Genomic DNA, 16284 nt, shown 5'->3' with positions numbered 1-16284 from the left:
CACACGGGAACACACACAACACACACACACACACACACACACACGGGAACACACACACACACACACACACACACACACACACACACACACACGCACACGGGAACACACACACACACACACACACGAACACACACACACACACACACACACACACACACACACACGCACACGCACACACCCTGGGGAGTGAATATCAGACGTAGGCCTCAGTATCTGCAATCCACATCATATTTCCACATAATGGAAAACTGAGCCTGCGACGTAAGGATAAAAAAAATAGCAACAGTGATGGCTTTCTGTGCTGATTTCATGTGTTAACATTGTGTACATTCTGCCAATGATGTCTTTCCCTTGCTCTTAGTGTTTCTACCTTAACTGGCCGCACAGATCCCGCCACTGACACTGTGACCAGGCTGAGTAAACCATTCTAGTATACACTGAGAAAAATCCCAAAACAAATTGGTTTGACTGATATGAATAAGCCCCAAACCAACTCCACTTTTATCGTTGTTGTGGAACTACTGATTCCGACCGTCAGCTTTGCCAGTTGCATTTAATAAATTATCAAACTCATAATTATGGTCACATAGTGGCCTAATGTGCCATCAGTCTCGCACGCTGCTAAACGTATCACCTACTGACAAACTCGAGTTCTCATCAGTCAATGAATCAGAACAAGTGAGAAACATTGAATACTTACTGCGGCGTTTTTGACTCCATAGCGGAAAGTAGGATGGTGTTCGAAAAGCCGTACCTCCTGAAAACATGTTAGTGTGTCGGTGTAGTTATCACAGTTATCAACCTGACTTTATACCTCAGTCCTCCAAGACACCTCTTACAAATCGCACAAACACTTCTTTGCCGTCGTCATCGATGACATCATCACCGTATCATCCCGCGAAATGACGGACTGATCGAAACACAAGAAGTGAAGTTGGCTAAGTTTTGTCGTGTGGACTGTAGGATTTTCACTGTCAATAGCTGGATAGAGAAAAGATCGTCACGGATAACATCATCACCGTATCATCCGAACTGACGACTGATCGAAATACGAGGAGTGAAGTTGGGACAAGTTCTCCTCTGGGCTGTAGGTTTTCACTGTCAGAAGTTCGACAGAACAACTCCTGACACATCGCAGTCTGAACACTGTGGAATTTACACATCGGCTCACTCACTCACTCGTGCGGCAGCATCGGAGTGGAGGAAACGTCCTCCGACACTGAAAAGGTTGGCACAGTGACAACAAAAGGGGGAGAGGGAGCCGGAGAAAGAAAGAGATATGGAGAAATAAAGAAAGGGGGAGAGAGAGAGAGAGGGGGGGGGAATCTGTTCAGAAAGAAGCACAGACCCTAGACGAATGACTTACAGCAAAGAAGATGAGGGTGGGGTGGCGGGGTGATGGAGAGGTTGCCGATACGAGTGTAGAAGGTGGGGGGTGGATACGTATGTGTATGTGTGTGTGTGTGTAGTGGGTGGTTAGGGAGGTAGTAGGGTGGAGGGAGGGGGGTAAGGGGGGGCGGGGGGGGGAGTTAGAAGGGAAGGGGGCTGCTGCCAAGCCCCCTAAAACAACGACGTGGCGCGTGCGCTGAGGCCGAGACTTTCCTAGGGACTGGCTGACATGACTGAGGCCAGCTCAGGTGTTGCCACATGCCCCACCGACTGCTACTACAGGTAAACCTAACACATCTGTTGCCTTCCATGCACACAAAAGCACAGCTCGATCAGTGCGCCGGAGACGGAGAACTTCTGAAAGTGAAACGAGAGGGGAATTTCTGCCATAGTTCGACGTTTTTTTGTTCGTTCCATGAAATCTCTTCACAATATACTGAAGAGAGAGAGGGAGAGAGAGAGAGAGAGAGAGAGAGAGGGGGGGGGGGGGGAATCGGGGACAAAGTGAGATGTCAATCACGTACCAGATGCAGACTTTACTTTTTTTCCACTGAATCTGCAGAAAAAGTGTATCTTCAAATATAAACACGTATTCATTTTCTGCCGTGAAAATCTTGTAAAATTCTATGTTCATGGGCTGAGACTGTCATATGCATTGTACAGAGATGTAAGCTGCATTGTACAGAGATGTAAGCTGCATTATACAGAGATGTAAGCTGCATTGTACAGAGATGTAAGCTGCATTGTACAGAGATGTAAGCTGCATTGTACAGAGATGTAAGCTGCATTGTACAGAGATGTAAGCTGCATTGTACAGAGATGTAAGCTGCATTATACAGAGATGTAAGCTGCCTGTGAGCTTTATGTGTAAAACCGTTTTTACCTCCAACATTTAGGCAGCCATACCCCGTTTTGGAGGGTAGGCCTAGCTATGTCTATCTGATGGGTAAGTTCACATTTCTCGTAGTTCCATAACCCACCGAACGCTGAGATACTGTGCTGGAATCACCGGGCCGCCGGAGTCTCGATCCAACGTGCGTGTTTGATTTTTTTTCTTTTTTTTCCCTGCCCCGTCATCTGCACCGTCTCAGTGGCATATTGCTCCAACGCCGCTCATTCCGAGTCACACGAACACAGCCACACCCGGGTTCGTCTGTCACACTCCCAGATGACGATGTTGCTATGGAGGTCCATTTTGGTTTGGGACTACATGACAAGGCTGTACTCTACGCTTCCTGTCCCGGCGTCAGCCAGGCCCGAGAGATACAGACACTTGCATCCATGAAGTGGATGATACTCGACTGTGTGGTCCCAGTCTCCCCATTTAAACCCATATCACACTCAACTCTGGGTAGCAGGAGCCGGCCGCGGGCCGAAAAACCCACCTCCGCTGGGATTCGAACCCGCGTCCTCCCAGCCGTTAGTCCGCGCCGCTAACCACTTCGCCACGGAGGCTGGTGTGCGTGTTTGATATTGTACATATGTATACAAACGAAGCAAATACAGTAGCATATCCGCACATGAATGTACTGACCCAGGTGGAGACTCTAAAAGAAATAGATAGATAAATAAATAAATGATTTTTTTTTAAATCCGACCGAACGAGCATAGATTTCAGGCACAGCAAACACTAGTAAAACAATTCAGCTATTGTGCCGGGCCAAATCTCTTTCTATATTTCACACTCAAGGTAATTATGGGGGAAGAAACGACTGATAAAAACCAGAAGAACACACTTTCGCCAATAGGTACATTAATACACACATCTTTTGCGCTTCAAACAGAACGTGAATGTCTATTCCAGTCGCGTGTTGAGGGAGACTGATAGACACGCTGCCCTTCAGCTTTCTTCACACAGTTTAAGACTGACTGACATAATAATGTTTTGGTTTTCCGACTGTGCACATTCGGTGAAACAAAACTTGAACTATTCCAAAATGCCCTGCCGTGATACTACTATCCATGCGATGGTTTTGATGATAAGGAACCGACTGTTTAAGTTCATCTTTAATAGCTTGCCATACGTGTGCATCAATCATATCTAATCTAAACTAAACCAAATGGATAAACTCAACAGCCGACGGTACCGACAACTTTCGTCAGTTATGTTTATCATGTGCATACACTAACAAATGCACGTGCGTACGCATTTTACCATCCGGCACCACCCACACCCACAACCACACCTTTTGGCAGTTGCACGTGTGTGAGCATGCATATCAACAAACCCTCACACACACACACACACACACACACACACACACTCCTCTCACATGTTGGTTCCATTCAGAACAAGCAACAACAGTCAGCCATGACACTTGTCGCCAGATTGGAGCCATGACCCTTGACCTTTTGTTGATGCTCCTCAACGCACTGGCCTCGTGCAATGACGTCTGAATGTTTCTACATGTTAGTGGCCATGACACAGTACAGAGCAGAGCGAAACATAGCTTTCTTCAGTAATATACCTGTGTCATAGCTTTCTTCAGTAATATACCTGTGTCATAGCTTTCTTCAGTAATATACCTGTGTCACAGCTTCCTTCAGTAATATACCTGTGTCATAGCTTTCTTCAGTAATATACGTGTGTCACAGCTTCCTTCAGTAATATACGTGTGTCATAGCTTTCTTCAGTAATATACCTGTGTCATAGCTTTCTTCAGTAATATACCTGTGTCATAGCTTTCTTCAGTAATATACCTGTGTCATAGCTTTCTTCAGTAATATACCTGTGTCATAGCTTTCTTCAGTAAATATACCTGTGTCATAGCTTTCTTCAGTAATATACCTGTGTCATAGCTTTCTTCAGTAATATACCTGTGTCATAGCTTCCTCCAGTAAATATACCTGTGTCATAGCTTTCTTCAGTAATATACCTGTGTCATAGCTTTCTTCAGTAAATATACCTGTGTCATAGCTTTCTTCATAGCTTTCTTCAGTAAATATACCTGTGTCATAGCTTTCTTCAGTAATATACCTGTGTCATAGCGTTCTTCAGTAATATACCTGTGTCATAGCTTTCTTCAGTAATACACCTGTGTCATAGCTTTCTTCAGTAAATATACCTGTGTCACAGCTTTCTTCAGTAATATACCTGTGTCATAGCTTTCTTCAGTAATATACCTGTGTCATAGCTTTCTTCAGTAATATACCTGTGTCATAGCTTTCTTCAGTAATATACGTGTGCCATAGCTTTCTTCAGTAATATACCTGTGTCATAGCTTTCTTCAGTAATACACCTGTGTCATAGCTTTCTTCAGTAAATATACGTGTGTCATAGCTTTCTTCAGTAAATATACCTGTGTCATAGCTTTCTTCAGTAATATACGTGTGTCATAGCTTCCTTCAGTAATATACCTGTGTCATAGCTTTCTTCAGTAATATACCTGTGTCATCACAAGGAATTAATTTATGTAGGGAGAGGAGTGGGGGGGGGGGGGGGGGAGGTAGTACCAATAAAGTGCAAAAATAAACTGAAAACAACAATCATATAGATATAGCAGAAATTCAGTTTGACACCAATGTAAATTCATAATCATATGTATGTATGTGAATATACAGGCAGTCTGAGTTGCACATGATTATTTACTTAAGTACTTTTATTACAGCATGCTGCATTTTGTGTCTAAAACGTATGTCTATACAAAGGCAGTTTCAGCTTACATGGTTATCAATTGAGTGTTTAATCAGTCATGTACGAATGGCATTCCCTTATTTGATTATAATTATAACTCAGTTGTTCTCGTCCATTCAGTTTGTTTCTATTTTACTTATTGTTTTATTTATTAGTATTTTTTCAGATGTCAGAATAGTAGACATCATTTCTTTTCATGCTGAATTTTGCAGTTTGGATAACTAACATGAAGCGTGGAAGTTGTGTTGTGTCAACTATTTGTTTAGTATGAATTTGTTGAATTGTGATCCTTGGCATAGTATTACCAGTTCAGGCTGTTTCCTTTGGAGTGCCAGTGCACGGCCACCACCGGTTCTTTCTTTTGGAGTGCCAGTGGACGGCCACCACTGGTTCCTTCTTTTGGAGTGCCAGTGCACGGCCTCCACTGGTTCTTTCTTTTGGAGTGCCAGTGGACGGCCACCACCAGTTCTTTCTTTTGGAGTGCCAGTGGACGGCCACCACCAGTTCTTTCTTTTGGAGTGCCAGTGCACGGCCACCACCAGTTCTTTCTTTTGGAGTGCCAGTGCACGGCCTCCACCGGTTCTTTCTTTTGGAGTGCCAGTGCACGGCCAACACCAGTTCTTTCTTTTGGAGTGCCAGTGCACGGCCAACACCAGTTCTTTCTTTTGGAGTGCCAGTGCACGGCCTCCACCAGTTCTTTCTTTTGGAGTGCCAGTGCACGGCCAACACCAGTTCTTTCTTTTGGAGTGCCAGTGCACGGCCTCCACCGGTTCTTTCTTTTGGAGTGCCAGTGCACGGCCACCACCAGTTCTTTCAGTTCTTTTGGAGTGCCAGTGCACGGCCACCGCTAGTTCAGGCTGTTTCTTTTGGAGTGCCAGTGGACAGCCACCACCAGTCCTTTCTTTTGGAGTGCCAGTGCACGGCCACCACCAGTTCTTTCTTTTGGAGTGCCAGTGCACGGCCACCACCAGTTCTTTCTTTTGGAGTGCCAGTGCACGACCACCACCAGTTCAGGCTGTTTCTTTTGGAGTGCCAGTGCACGGCCACCACCAGTTCTTTCTTTTGGAGTGCCAGTGCACGGCCACCACCAGTTCAGGCTGTTTCTTTTGGAGTGCCAGCGCGGGGCAGTCCACAGGGAACTTGTATATGTCAGAGTTGTGCCGTCGTGAGGCCACACACCAGCGGAGAACCTGCATCAGTTGCCGTAAAGTTTTTTACCTTAAAAGTCACCGTCACCCGGCTCTCTGTCTCTGTCTCTGTCTGTCTGTCTGTGTCTCTGTCTGTGTGTGTCTCTCTCTGTCTCTCTCTCATGTTTTGTTTTGAGAACTCCGTGATTTCCTACCGTCACTCATTTCTGACATATTTTCTTGATTTCATCTGAGATACTGATCTCTGCATCCAAATTGATCTCACCCACTCTGCAACTGACTGTTCATGTGTGTGTGGTGGGTGTGTGGCGGATTGTCTGTGGATCAACAGGTCTTCAGTAAGACTAACCAATACATCGATCTATGGGTTCTTGTGGACGGAGAAGCATGAGGCTGTTTTCTTGTCGTTGTTGTTGTTGTTGTCATCGTCTTTTTGTTTCACTGTTTGTCTTTCTGTCAAATTCCTAACCACGACCTTCGGAGCATTCTATATATACATATATACTTTAAAAAAATATTATTTAAAAATCCAACCGCCTTAAACCTCCTTTCTCTTTCAAACGACCTTTCTGTGGTGTCTTAGTCCTACCCCTCCCACCCCCGTCCGCCTCCTCCTCCTCCTCCTCAACCCTCTCCCTCTCTGTATCTCTCTCTCAGTCAATCTCGCTCTCTTATTGTTTGACTCATCCCAGCGAAGGTAACATGTTGCAGCAGCTGAGGCCGGATTGACCCGCCTCGACAGACGAGAAGAGAAGAGAAAGAGAAGAGAAAGAGAAGAGAACAGAAAGAGAACAGAGAGAGAACAGAAAGAGAAGAGAAGAAAGAGAAGAGGAAGAGAAAGAGAAGAAAGAGAAGAGAAAGAGAAGAAGAGAAAGAGAAGAAGAGAAAGAGAACAGAAAGAGAAGAGGAAGAGAAGAGAAGAAGAGAAAGAGAAGAGGAACAGAAAGAGAAGAGGAAGAGAAGAGGAAGAGAAGAGAAGAAGCCTAGTGGGGGTTTGTGAGGGCTGCACGGAGTGACAGGTAGTGTGGGTCCCTGATCAATGGGGCCTGTTGGCTGTCATCAGTCTTCACATATCATATTGCACAAAAGCTAGTATCCAAGTACTATCGCCGCCGGATTCTTCACGCGCGCGCGTGTGTGTCCTTGTGTGTTCGGACGAGTGAGCTTTTACGTATAAACCACACGGTTTCCTCACTGTACCATTTCAGTAGACACCCGCCTTTTCGGTTTTCACTTTGAAGCATCACTGACGCTGGCATCGCATGCTGAGTTGTACTGATTTTTTCCATTACTGAGACACATTTTTTTACATCATAAAAATGAAGTACTAGACATACTCTCACACACACACACACACACACACACATTTATATATATATATATATATATATATATATATATATATATATATATATATATATGCATATTGTGTGGGGATGGGGGTGAGGTATGGGCGCGTGTGTGTGCTTGTCAGTATAAGTGTGTGTGTGTGTGTGTGTGTGTGTGTGTGTGTGTGTGTGCAGTGTGCCGTGGAAGCTTCCATACGTAGCCTAGGAATGAGTGTGTGGGTGGGGGGCGGGTGGGGGTTGCAGGGTAATTTGGGAGGTGGTGTGTGTGTGTGTGTGTGTGTGTGTCAGTGCCCGGGGCTCGTGTACGTTTATGTGTATTTGTTTGTACATTCATATCTGTGAAACTGCATGTTTATTGCATATCTGTTATGCACGCGCGCGTGTATGTGTGTGCGTGTGTGTGTGTGTGTGTATGTAGTGTCTGCATGGTTTACATTTATTTGCTTATTTGTTTATTCATTGTCATGATTGTCTTTTATATTATTATTATCATTATTATTCTCTTTTTTATATTTATTTTTCAATTTAAATATTCATTTATTTCTTCTTCTTTTTTTCTCAAAGCCTGACAAAGCGCGTTGGGTTACGCTGCTGGTCAGACATCTGCTATGAGGCAGATGTGGTGTAGCGTATATGAATTTGTCCGAAAGCAGTGACGCCTCCTTGAGCCGCGACTGATACTGTCTCTCTCTCTCTCCAGATCCTCTGTCAGATTCTCTCTCTCTCTCTCTCTCTCTCTCTGTCTCTCTCTGTCTCTCTCTGTCTCTCTCTCTTTCTCCCCTATTCGATTTTGTTTCATTGTTTTCACCATTATTGTTCTGATTTGTACCCCTATGTCACTAGAGCTGTACATTTTAATGTTTAATGTCACTGATTAGCTGTAAAACTCTAAAGGCTCCCCGCACTGATTGGCCGCAAGAGAGATGGGAAAAGATCTCTGATGCCAGGAACGTGGCGTCTAGCGTGTTGCTCAGTCTGTTGTATTTGGAAAAATCCCACAGAGACACTGTTCCGTTGAGAAGAAATTTGCGCAATGTTGGTTTGGAAATGATGCCAATAGTCGTTTGATTTGCAAAGCATTGTGCTCCACCGTTCATGCTAGAAATACGGCCGCCTTTATTTCTTTGAGGCGATCGATGGTATGATGGCCTTGTACCTGTTCTTTTTGGTATTCTTTGACTTAGAGAGACAGAAAATGAGAGAGACAGAAAGTCACAGAGAGAGAAGAGAGAGAGAGAGAGAGAGAGAGAGAGAGAGAGAGAGAGAGAGAGAGAGAGAGAATCTGACAGAAAGGGTGAGAGACAGAGAAAGAAAATGAGAGATAGTGACGGAGACAGATAGAGACAATACAATACAAGACAAGACAAAATTCTTTATTTGGAGGATAATAGATTAAAAACGCAGTGGTTTGCTTTTTTTACATCCAGTCCCCTCCCTGAATAAGGTCTACACTACACAATACTAAATAAGAATAAAACATGGTGTTAGTAGAAATACATAACAGAAATACATAACAGAGGCGAAAAAACACACACACGAAAAAAACTAACCAAAAAGAACAACTGCAACAAAAAGAACACACACACACACACACACACACACACACACACACACACACACACACACACACACACACACACAGAGAGAGAGAGGAGAAAAAAATGAGAGAAAGAGAAAAAATGAGAGAGAGACAAGACAAAGACAAATTCTTTATTATCGAGGATAATTGATAAGCACTGGCGCGGTTTTTTTCATCCAGTCCCCTCCGTGAAACAGGGTCTATATATGATAGTCAGTCGTGTCCGACTATGACCATCAGAACAGCAGAGGAGGCAACTGCTGTTCCGACTATTTGGGCTAGAATTTGATTATAGTGGAGAGTGTCTTGCCCAAGTACATCCCCACTCTCACGGCCAAGAGGGTTTTAGGACAGTCGGCGTTGGGATGGTTCCCAAAGGCCAACTAGCCCACAAGGCTGCAGCACTAAGAAGCCAGTGCAATTTTGCCTCCTAGTTTGAGAGTCATAGTCCTTCACAAAAGACTAAGCTGTAAATGGTTTCCCACTGACTGGAGAAACCATTGATGATACAGCTCTCACTTTACTGTTGGCCCAAATGTAAACTTATGTCAATCTGTGATATAAGCCGAGTGTTGAAACAGGGTCTACACTACACAAAACTACGTTATATATGTCATTGCATGCACTACACAATGCTACTTAAAGTCATAGAATGCGAATACTATACTACATAAAGGCATAAGCATGGTGAAAATAACACACACGCACACACACACACACACACACACACACACACACACACACACACACACAGAGAGAGAGGCACAATCATGGAATCGACATAAAACAACAACAACAAAAAACAGAACACACATACACACGCACACACACACACGCACACACACACACACACACTCTCTCTCTCTATCTATCTATCTCGCACACGAACACTTGCACACATATAAGCATACATTGTGTATGTTCAAAAATACTATACTGATGTGAATATAAAACAGTAAGTCTAATAAAAATACACATAGCAATAACAGGGTGTGTGTGTGTGTGTGGGGGGGGGGGTGCTCATTGCCAAAGGAAACATAATTCAACATATAGAATAGTATGAGAATAAAAATGTCACAGGTGAACGAGAGACAGACAGACAGACAGACAGACAGAGAGAATAAAGCAATATCAACTAACCGTGCGAATAGATAACCTCATATTGCATGGACAATGTGATAGAGAACATCAGGTCAGCAAGGAAGTCCTTATATATATGTGTGTATAATATATATATATATATATATATATATATATATATATATATTATACACACACATATATAAGGACTATGCGCTTATCGGTACACATACATCAATACATCGAATTGACAATGGAGCAACTGGCAACTACTGCATGAATATAACTACATTTAATGGAAAGAAATGAAAGAACCGAAGAAGCAAACAGAAGAAACATGCATTACAAACGAATGAAATAAAATTATTATGAAATAATACTTCAGTTCACACACATAAAAACAAAACAAAACAGGGGTACAATATAATATGATGAGGTGGGGGAGTGGGGGGGGGGGAACTTGGGCAACCGTACACACCAAGAGTCAATCGGTATGAACAAAGTGGACATTACACTGTCATAAGGTGGGAAAGGTAATGCTTTTTGAAGGTAGTAGGGCAGTGGTGTTGTTTAACTGTTGCTGGGAGTGAGTTCCATAGAGTGGTGCCTGAGTAAACCAAACTGGATTTGAACAAATCAATTCTTGGGATTGGGATAAGGACTTTTGGGGGATTCCTTGATGAATTTACAGAGAATTTGTTTATCAGTGTTGGTGGTTCATTTCCTGTCATAATCTTGTGCATTGTTTTCCTTTGTTGTACTCTAATCTACGGACTAGAGGGAGAATTTTCGCTTGTTTATAGTCTGAGTCCAATGGGGAAGTCTTTTTTTAGGAGTATCAGCTTCAGCCCCTATTCATGAAGATTTAGTAATGGCTTCATGGTATTTGCACTGACGGAGTCCCATAGTGTTGAGGCGTAGATTGGATATGTGCTTGAAAAAATAATTTCCGTGAGTGGAGGTCAAGGAAGTGCTTTAGTTTTGGACAGTTGATGGTTCTTCTGGGCTGTCTTTTTTGCAAAGGGAAGTCATGTGAGGAATCCAAGTGAGAATGTTGTCTAATATGACTCCCAGAACTTTACGATTACTAACTTGCTGAATAAGTTCATTTTTAAGTTGGATGGGAGGAAATTTATCGATAGTGTTTTGCCTCTTTTGTCTGGTGGTGATCAACATGCATTTTGTTTTTAGTGGATGAAGAGACATGTGGTTAAGTTCAGTCCATTGGACGAGTTCATTAGTACTTTCTTGTAAGTCTATGAACGTTGATATCAGTATGGGATGTGTGGATTGTTGTATCATCCGCAAAGAGTTCGCACGCGGATTTTATATGGAGAGGCAGGTCATTTATGTATATTGAGAATAGTAAAGGGCCTAAAATAGACCCTTGAGGAACGCCACAGTCAAGTGCTGCTAGCACGGAGACTGATGAACCCATTGTCACGCATTGTTGCCTGTTTGTGAGATATGGTTGGAGTAAACTAAGACTACTGGTTGCCACTCCATATCGTTCAAGATTTCTAAGTAAGAGGTTGTGGTCTATCACGTCAAATGCTAGACAGACAGAGAGAGAGTGAGAGAGAGAGAATCTCCTAGAGACAGAGAGAGAGAGAGAGAGTGTGTGTGTTTCCCTGAGTCGTCAGTGATGCGAGCGTCAAAGTCCATTACAAAGCAGCGAGCCCACACGATAGCGGGCCCTAACGGGAGCGTGTCGACACTACCCCGTGTCATCATTCCACAACACATCTTTGATCAAGCAGAAATCATTATCAGTCACAGCTGTATACGTATAATTATGTGTATGTGCCTGTTTTTGGATCTTTGTGAGATGGATTGACGAACCGGGGAGTATCGGGCTGATCCCCTCCGTTTGATATAGGTATATTCCTTAAATTTTGATCGTGTTCTCACTTCGTAGTCATGGCCTGACCAGTTTCTATTATTTTAGATAGATATGGATACTTATATAGCGCCTATCCTCGGTCGGTGCCAAGCTCTAAGCACTTTATAAACACGGGGTCATTTTCACAACAGGCTGCCTACCTGGGTCATTGACACTAATATCTAGGGAATTCTAGTGTCTATGCCTGGGTAGAGCCGGACTGACGGCTGCCACTGGGCACTCATCATTCGTTTCCTGTGTCATTCAATCAGATTTCAGGCACGTACACATACACACTCAGACAGACATGTAACATTTTATGTGTATGACCGTTTTGTTAATTTACCCCGCCATGTATGTAGGCAGCCATACTTCGTTTTCGGGGGTGTGCATACTGGGTATGTTATTTTTTGTTTCCTGGATTACAGGATTTTTAATGTGCATATTTGATCTTCTGCGTGTGTATACACACGAAGGGGGTTTAGGCACTAGCAGGTCTGCACATATGTTGACCTGGGAGATCGGAAAAATCTCCATCATGTACCCACGAGGCGCTGTCACCAAGATTCTAACCCTCAGATTGAAAGTCCAACGATTTAACCATTCGGCTATTCAGTTATGCATCTGATTATTACCGCCACCCCCTCCAACCCCGTTTCGTTTTTTTCATTGATTAAAAAAAAACAAAAAAACATTAGATGTGGTGTACCAAACACCACTGGTCACACCCCATAGTCTGTGGGACGTATCCTGGAAACAAACTTTTTAAGTGTTTCTCCTTGATCTTTTTCAGTTTACTATTTTTTCTTCTTTCTGTGTGTGTGGGAGGGAGGTAGGGTGGGTTTTTTGTTGTTGTTGTTTTTTTTTGTTTGGTATGGTTCATATAGGTTTTTAATCACAAATTTTGCAAAAATAAAAATCACCTAAATATGAAAAAGACAAGATAATTATGTATATATCTATCTAAATGTGTGTGTGTGTGAGGAATCCACGGAGGCGTACAACTGGCTCTCTTCCTCAGATAAAATTCAAATGCCCCCCTATTGCAGTCTTCAAAGGATTTTAGTACTTATCTTTATATTTCCCTTTTCAATCTTTGGAAAGGTATTTTGAAATAATGAAAGAATTGTTTTAGTTGTTACCTGCACTTGTTCTCTCTCCTCCACTGCAAAGTTGTTCATTCAAGTCGGAATGAAAAGCAGAAAATTCTGAATGCCTGCATATGTTCCTTGAATAAATCATTGCTTCATGAGTGAGTTTCCCTATTTTAGTCAGATCAGTCCTTTTGGGATCTTAGTGTTTCTACTTCAGAATCTATATTTTGGTTTTACTTTTTGCTCTTATGCTTGATTACTAACAGAATTGTTTTTGTGTGTGTTGTTTTTTAATTTCACTATCATGAAGCCAAAATTAGAAAAGTTACAAACCTAAGTTTTAATGACTTCAAAAAGCCTTTTTTTATTTATTTATTTTTTTTTAACAATTTCTTTAAACTGTACAAACCCTTAATGAAGTTGTGCAGTATAATTTTTCGCATTTCCATGATGCCTTCGTCCTGTCTGTACCAGTTTGAAAACGTCATTTCTGTGCAGGCCAACTGATGCACACTTTTTGGGTGGGATGACTGGGTATATGAACAGATTGTCGGGGCGTGTGCTGGACACATATCTGATTACAACTCCTCAGTGATGATCTTAAATTGGAACAGACTACATAGCAATGTTTGTGAGCGATTAACATTTGTTGATACAGCAAAGGGACACTTGACACTGACATTTCATTGACAATAACTGCAAAGTTCTCATGTCAATAGGTGCACATTTTTCAGATGAGTGTCAAACCAAAGATAAAACAACACAAAAGTAAATAAATGAATGCATGAAGAGTGACATGAAACATTCAACAAATGGGCACATAGTGTTAGAGTTCTTACCGCCCTGAAGCATGTACATACCAAAGTAAGAAATTATGAGCAGACACAGCAAAGGGAGCACGATTGAGACATTGAGGTAGGGTGGGGTATGGAGATTGTGATGCTGGCAATCGTGAGTGAGTGTGATGAAGTCACTTGCACATGTGAATGACCGTTTTTTTTTGCTGCCCCATCATCTGTACCATTTCAGTGGCATTACTCCCACGCCGCTCATTTAGATTCCCCCATACACGGCCACACCCGGGTTCGTCCGTCGTAGTTCCAGCGTCGGCAGTCCACAGGGAACCATCGATGTTAGGTCGCCAGGAGGCCACACACCAGAGGAGACCCTGCACTGCTGCTGAGTCACTTCGGTGGTGTTCAGTGGTGCCTGTTCTGTTTAAACGTACTTAGGACACCACCTACTAAGCCCCCTACTAACGACAATAATGGCTTAGTCGCGGAGCCAGACTGAGTGAGCGTCCCTCCCAGAGTGGAGACCGCCACCACGTCCCTCAAACAACAGCCCTCTATGAATCTGCCGACACTGACGACATTGACAGGACTCACCCCAAGCACGGAAGTGGAGGGGTATCGAAACTGAGGTCACCATGAGAGCAGGGCATGAAAGGCCACAGACTTTGAGACTATTCTGTTTCTATTGATGACGATGAAGGAGGAGGAGGATGACGATGATGATGACGATGTTGCTATGGAGGTCCATTTTGGTTTGGGACTGCGTGACAAGGCTGTACTCTACGCTTCCTGTCATAATGATATACCGGCGTTAACCAGGCCCGAGAGATACAGACACTTGCAGTGTTGGTCAGGTAATTTGAGCAACACACCCAAAGACGCATCCTTGAAGTGGATGACACTCGACTGTGTGGTCCCAGTCTCCCCATTTAAGCCCACAGCACACTCAACTCTGGGTAGGAGCCGGCCACGGGCCGAAAAACCCACCTCCGCTGGGATTCGAACCCGCGTCCTCCCAGCCGTCTGTCCGCGACGCTAACCACTTCGCCACGGCAGCTGGTTGAATGACCGTATTTTGTTGAAAACACCACATCCCTTGAATGAGATTTATTACTTTGTAGAGTGTGTGTCTTCACACTTCTAAATAGAATTATTCATTCATGGAAGGGAAGTTCCTGAGTCAATGATGAAATTTAATTTAAATTTTTCTCACAAGAAACTGGGATTTTCTTTTTTCTTTTATTCCGAGTTCATGCAGCTTTACTGGTATGACACAAGTCACATAACCAATCTGATGTTACACCTGGTTCAGAAAATAATAAAGTATGCATGTTGCAAAGCTGAGTTCATATTGACTTTCAAAGTTCCATAATAGTGACACCATTATGTTTGGCCAAGGATAGTTTGAATCATTGATGATTAAAAAAAAAAGAAAAAGAAAAAAAGAAATAAAAAGGTTTGGACAGTTGTCTGTGGTTTAATGTGAGTGCGTGTGTCTGATACTATGTCAATCTACTTGAGGTAATAAAATAGAGGGGGCAAGAAGGAATGGATGTCAATATTTCTAAGTATCATGTAGTTTGGACACCTCGATGTCAATCACTGACCCAATGGTGACCACTCACCCCTTCTGGCACATTGTGTACAGCTGCAAACTCACTCAGTCACAGTAAGCTGACATGATGCATCTTTTTCCCTTCTTCTTTTTCCCTACTCTCACAGAGAATTTATGCTTACCTTTCTTTCTCCCTTCTGGCATGTATATTGTAATGTACAGCTGTACACTCACACACAGTGAGTACAAAAATGCTGACTTGTATCTCTCTCTCTTATGGCATGGAATGTACCGCTGTACAATCACATACAGTAAGTATGCTTTTTATCATTCTCCCTTCTGGCATGTAATGCACAACCGTACACTTACACACAGTGAGCACATACTGACTTGTGGTATCTTTTTCCCACCTGGCATGTAATGTATAGCTGTGCACTCACTCAGCCAGTGCATGCAGACTTGTGGTACATTTCTTCCTTCTGGCAAGTAATGAACTGTACACTCACACAGCAAGTTCATGCTGACTTGTATCCTTTCTTATTTCTGGCACTGTACACTTACACTGTTGAGTCCATATTTATTTGTGCTTTCTTTCTCCCAACTGGCACATAATGTACAACAGTCAACTGTACGCACACATGATAACATGCTGACTCGTACCTTTTTTCCCTTCTGACAGGTTCAATTGTACACTCACACACAGTGAGTACATACAGACTTCATTCTACCTTCTAGCATGTTATGTACTGCTGTACACTCATTCTAAGTACTGACTTGTAT

General features: G+C 43.0%; 1 protein-coding gene across 7 annotated transcripts in view; it reads right to left on the bottom strand.

Annotated features, from left to right (window-relative positions):
- LOC143297908 (uncharacterized) overlaps nt 1-1161 on the bottom strand; it is a 69514-nt gene extending 68353 nt beyond the window's left edge. For 6 of the 7 annotated variants that reach the window (XM_076610455.1, XM_076610459.1, XM_076610463.1 and 3 more), the window contains exon 1: nt 701-1160. In XM_076610455.1, coding sequence (XP_076466570.1) covers nt 701-767 — 67 coding nt within the window. In that variant the 5' untranslated portion in view covers nt 768-1160. Of the gene's footprint in view, nt 1-700 lie in introns of all 7 variants that reach the window. The other variant, XM_076610458.1, reaches the window with a different exon arrangement.
- Between the last annotated feature and the right edge of the window lie 15123 nt (nt 1162-16284).

Source organism: Babylonia areolata, chromosome 23 (assembly GCF_041734735.1).
Source record: "Babylonia areolata isolate BAREFJ2019XMU chromosome 23, ASM4173473v1, whole genome shotgun sequence".
NCBI classification, from domain to species: Eukaryota; Metazoa; Mollusca; class Gastropoda; order Neogastropoda; family Buccinidae; genus Babylonia; species Babylonia areolata.
The sequence above is the reverse complement of the archived record's forward strand: the minus strand, read 5'-3'. Positions and strand labels throughout refer to the sequence as shown.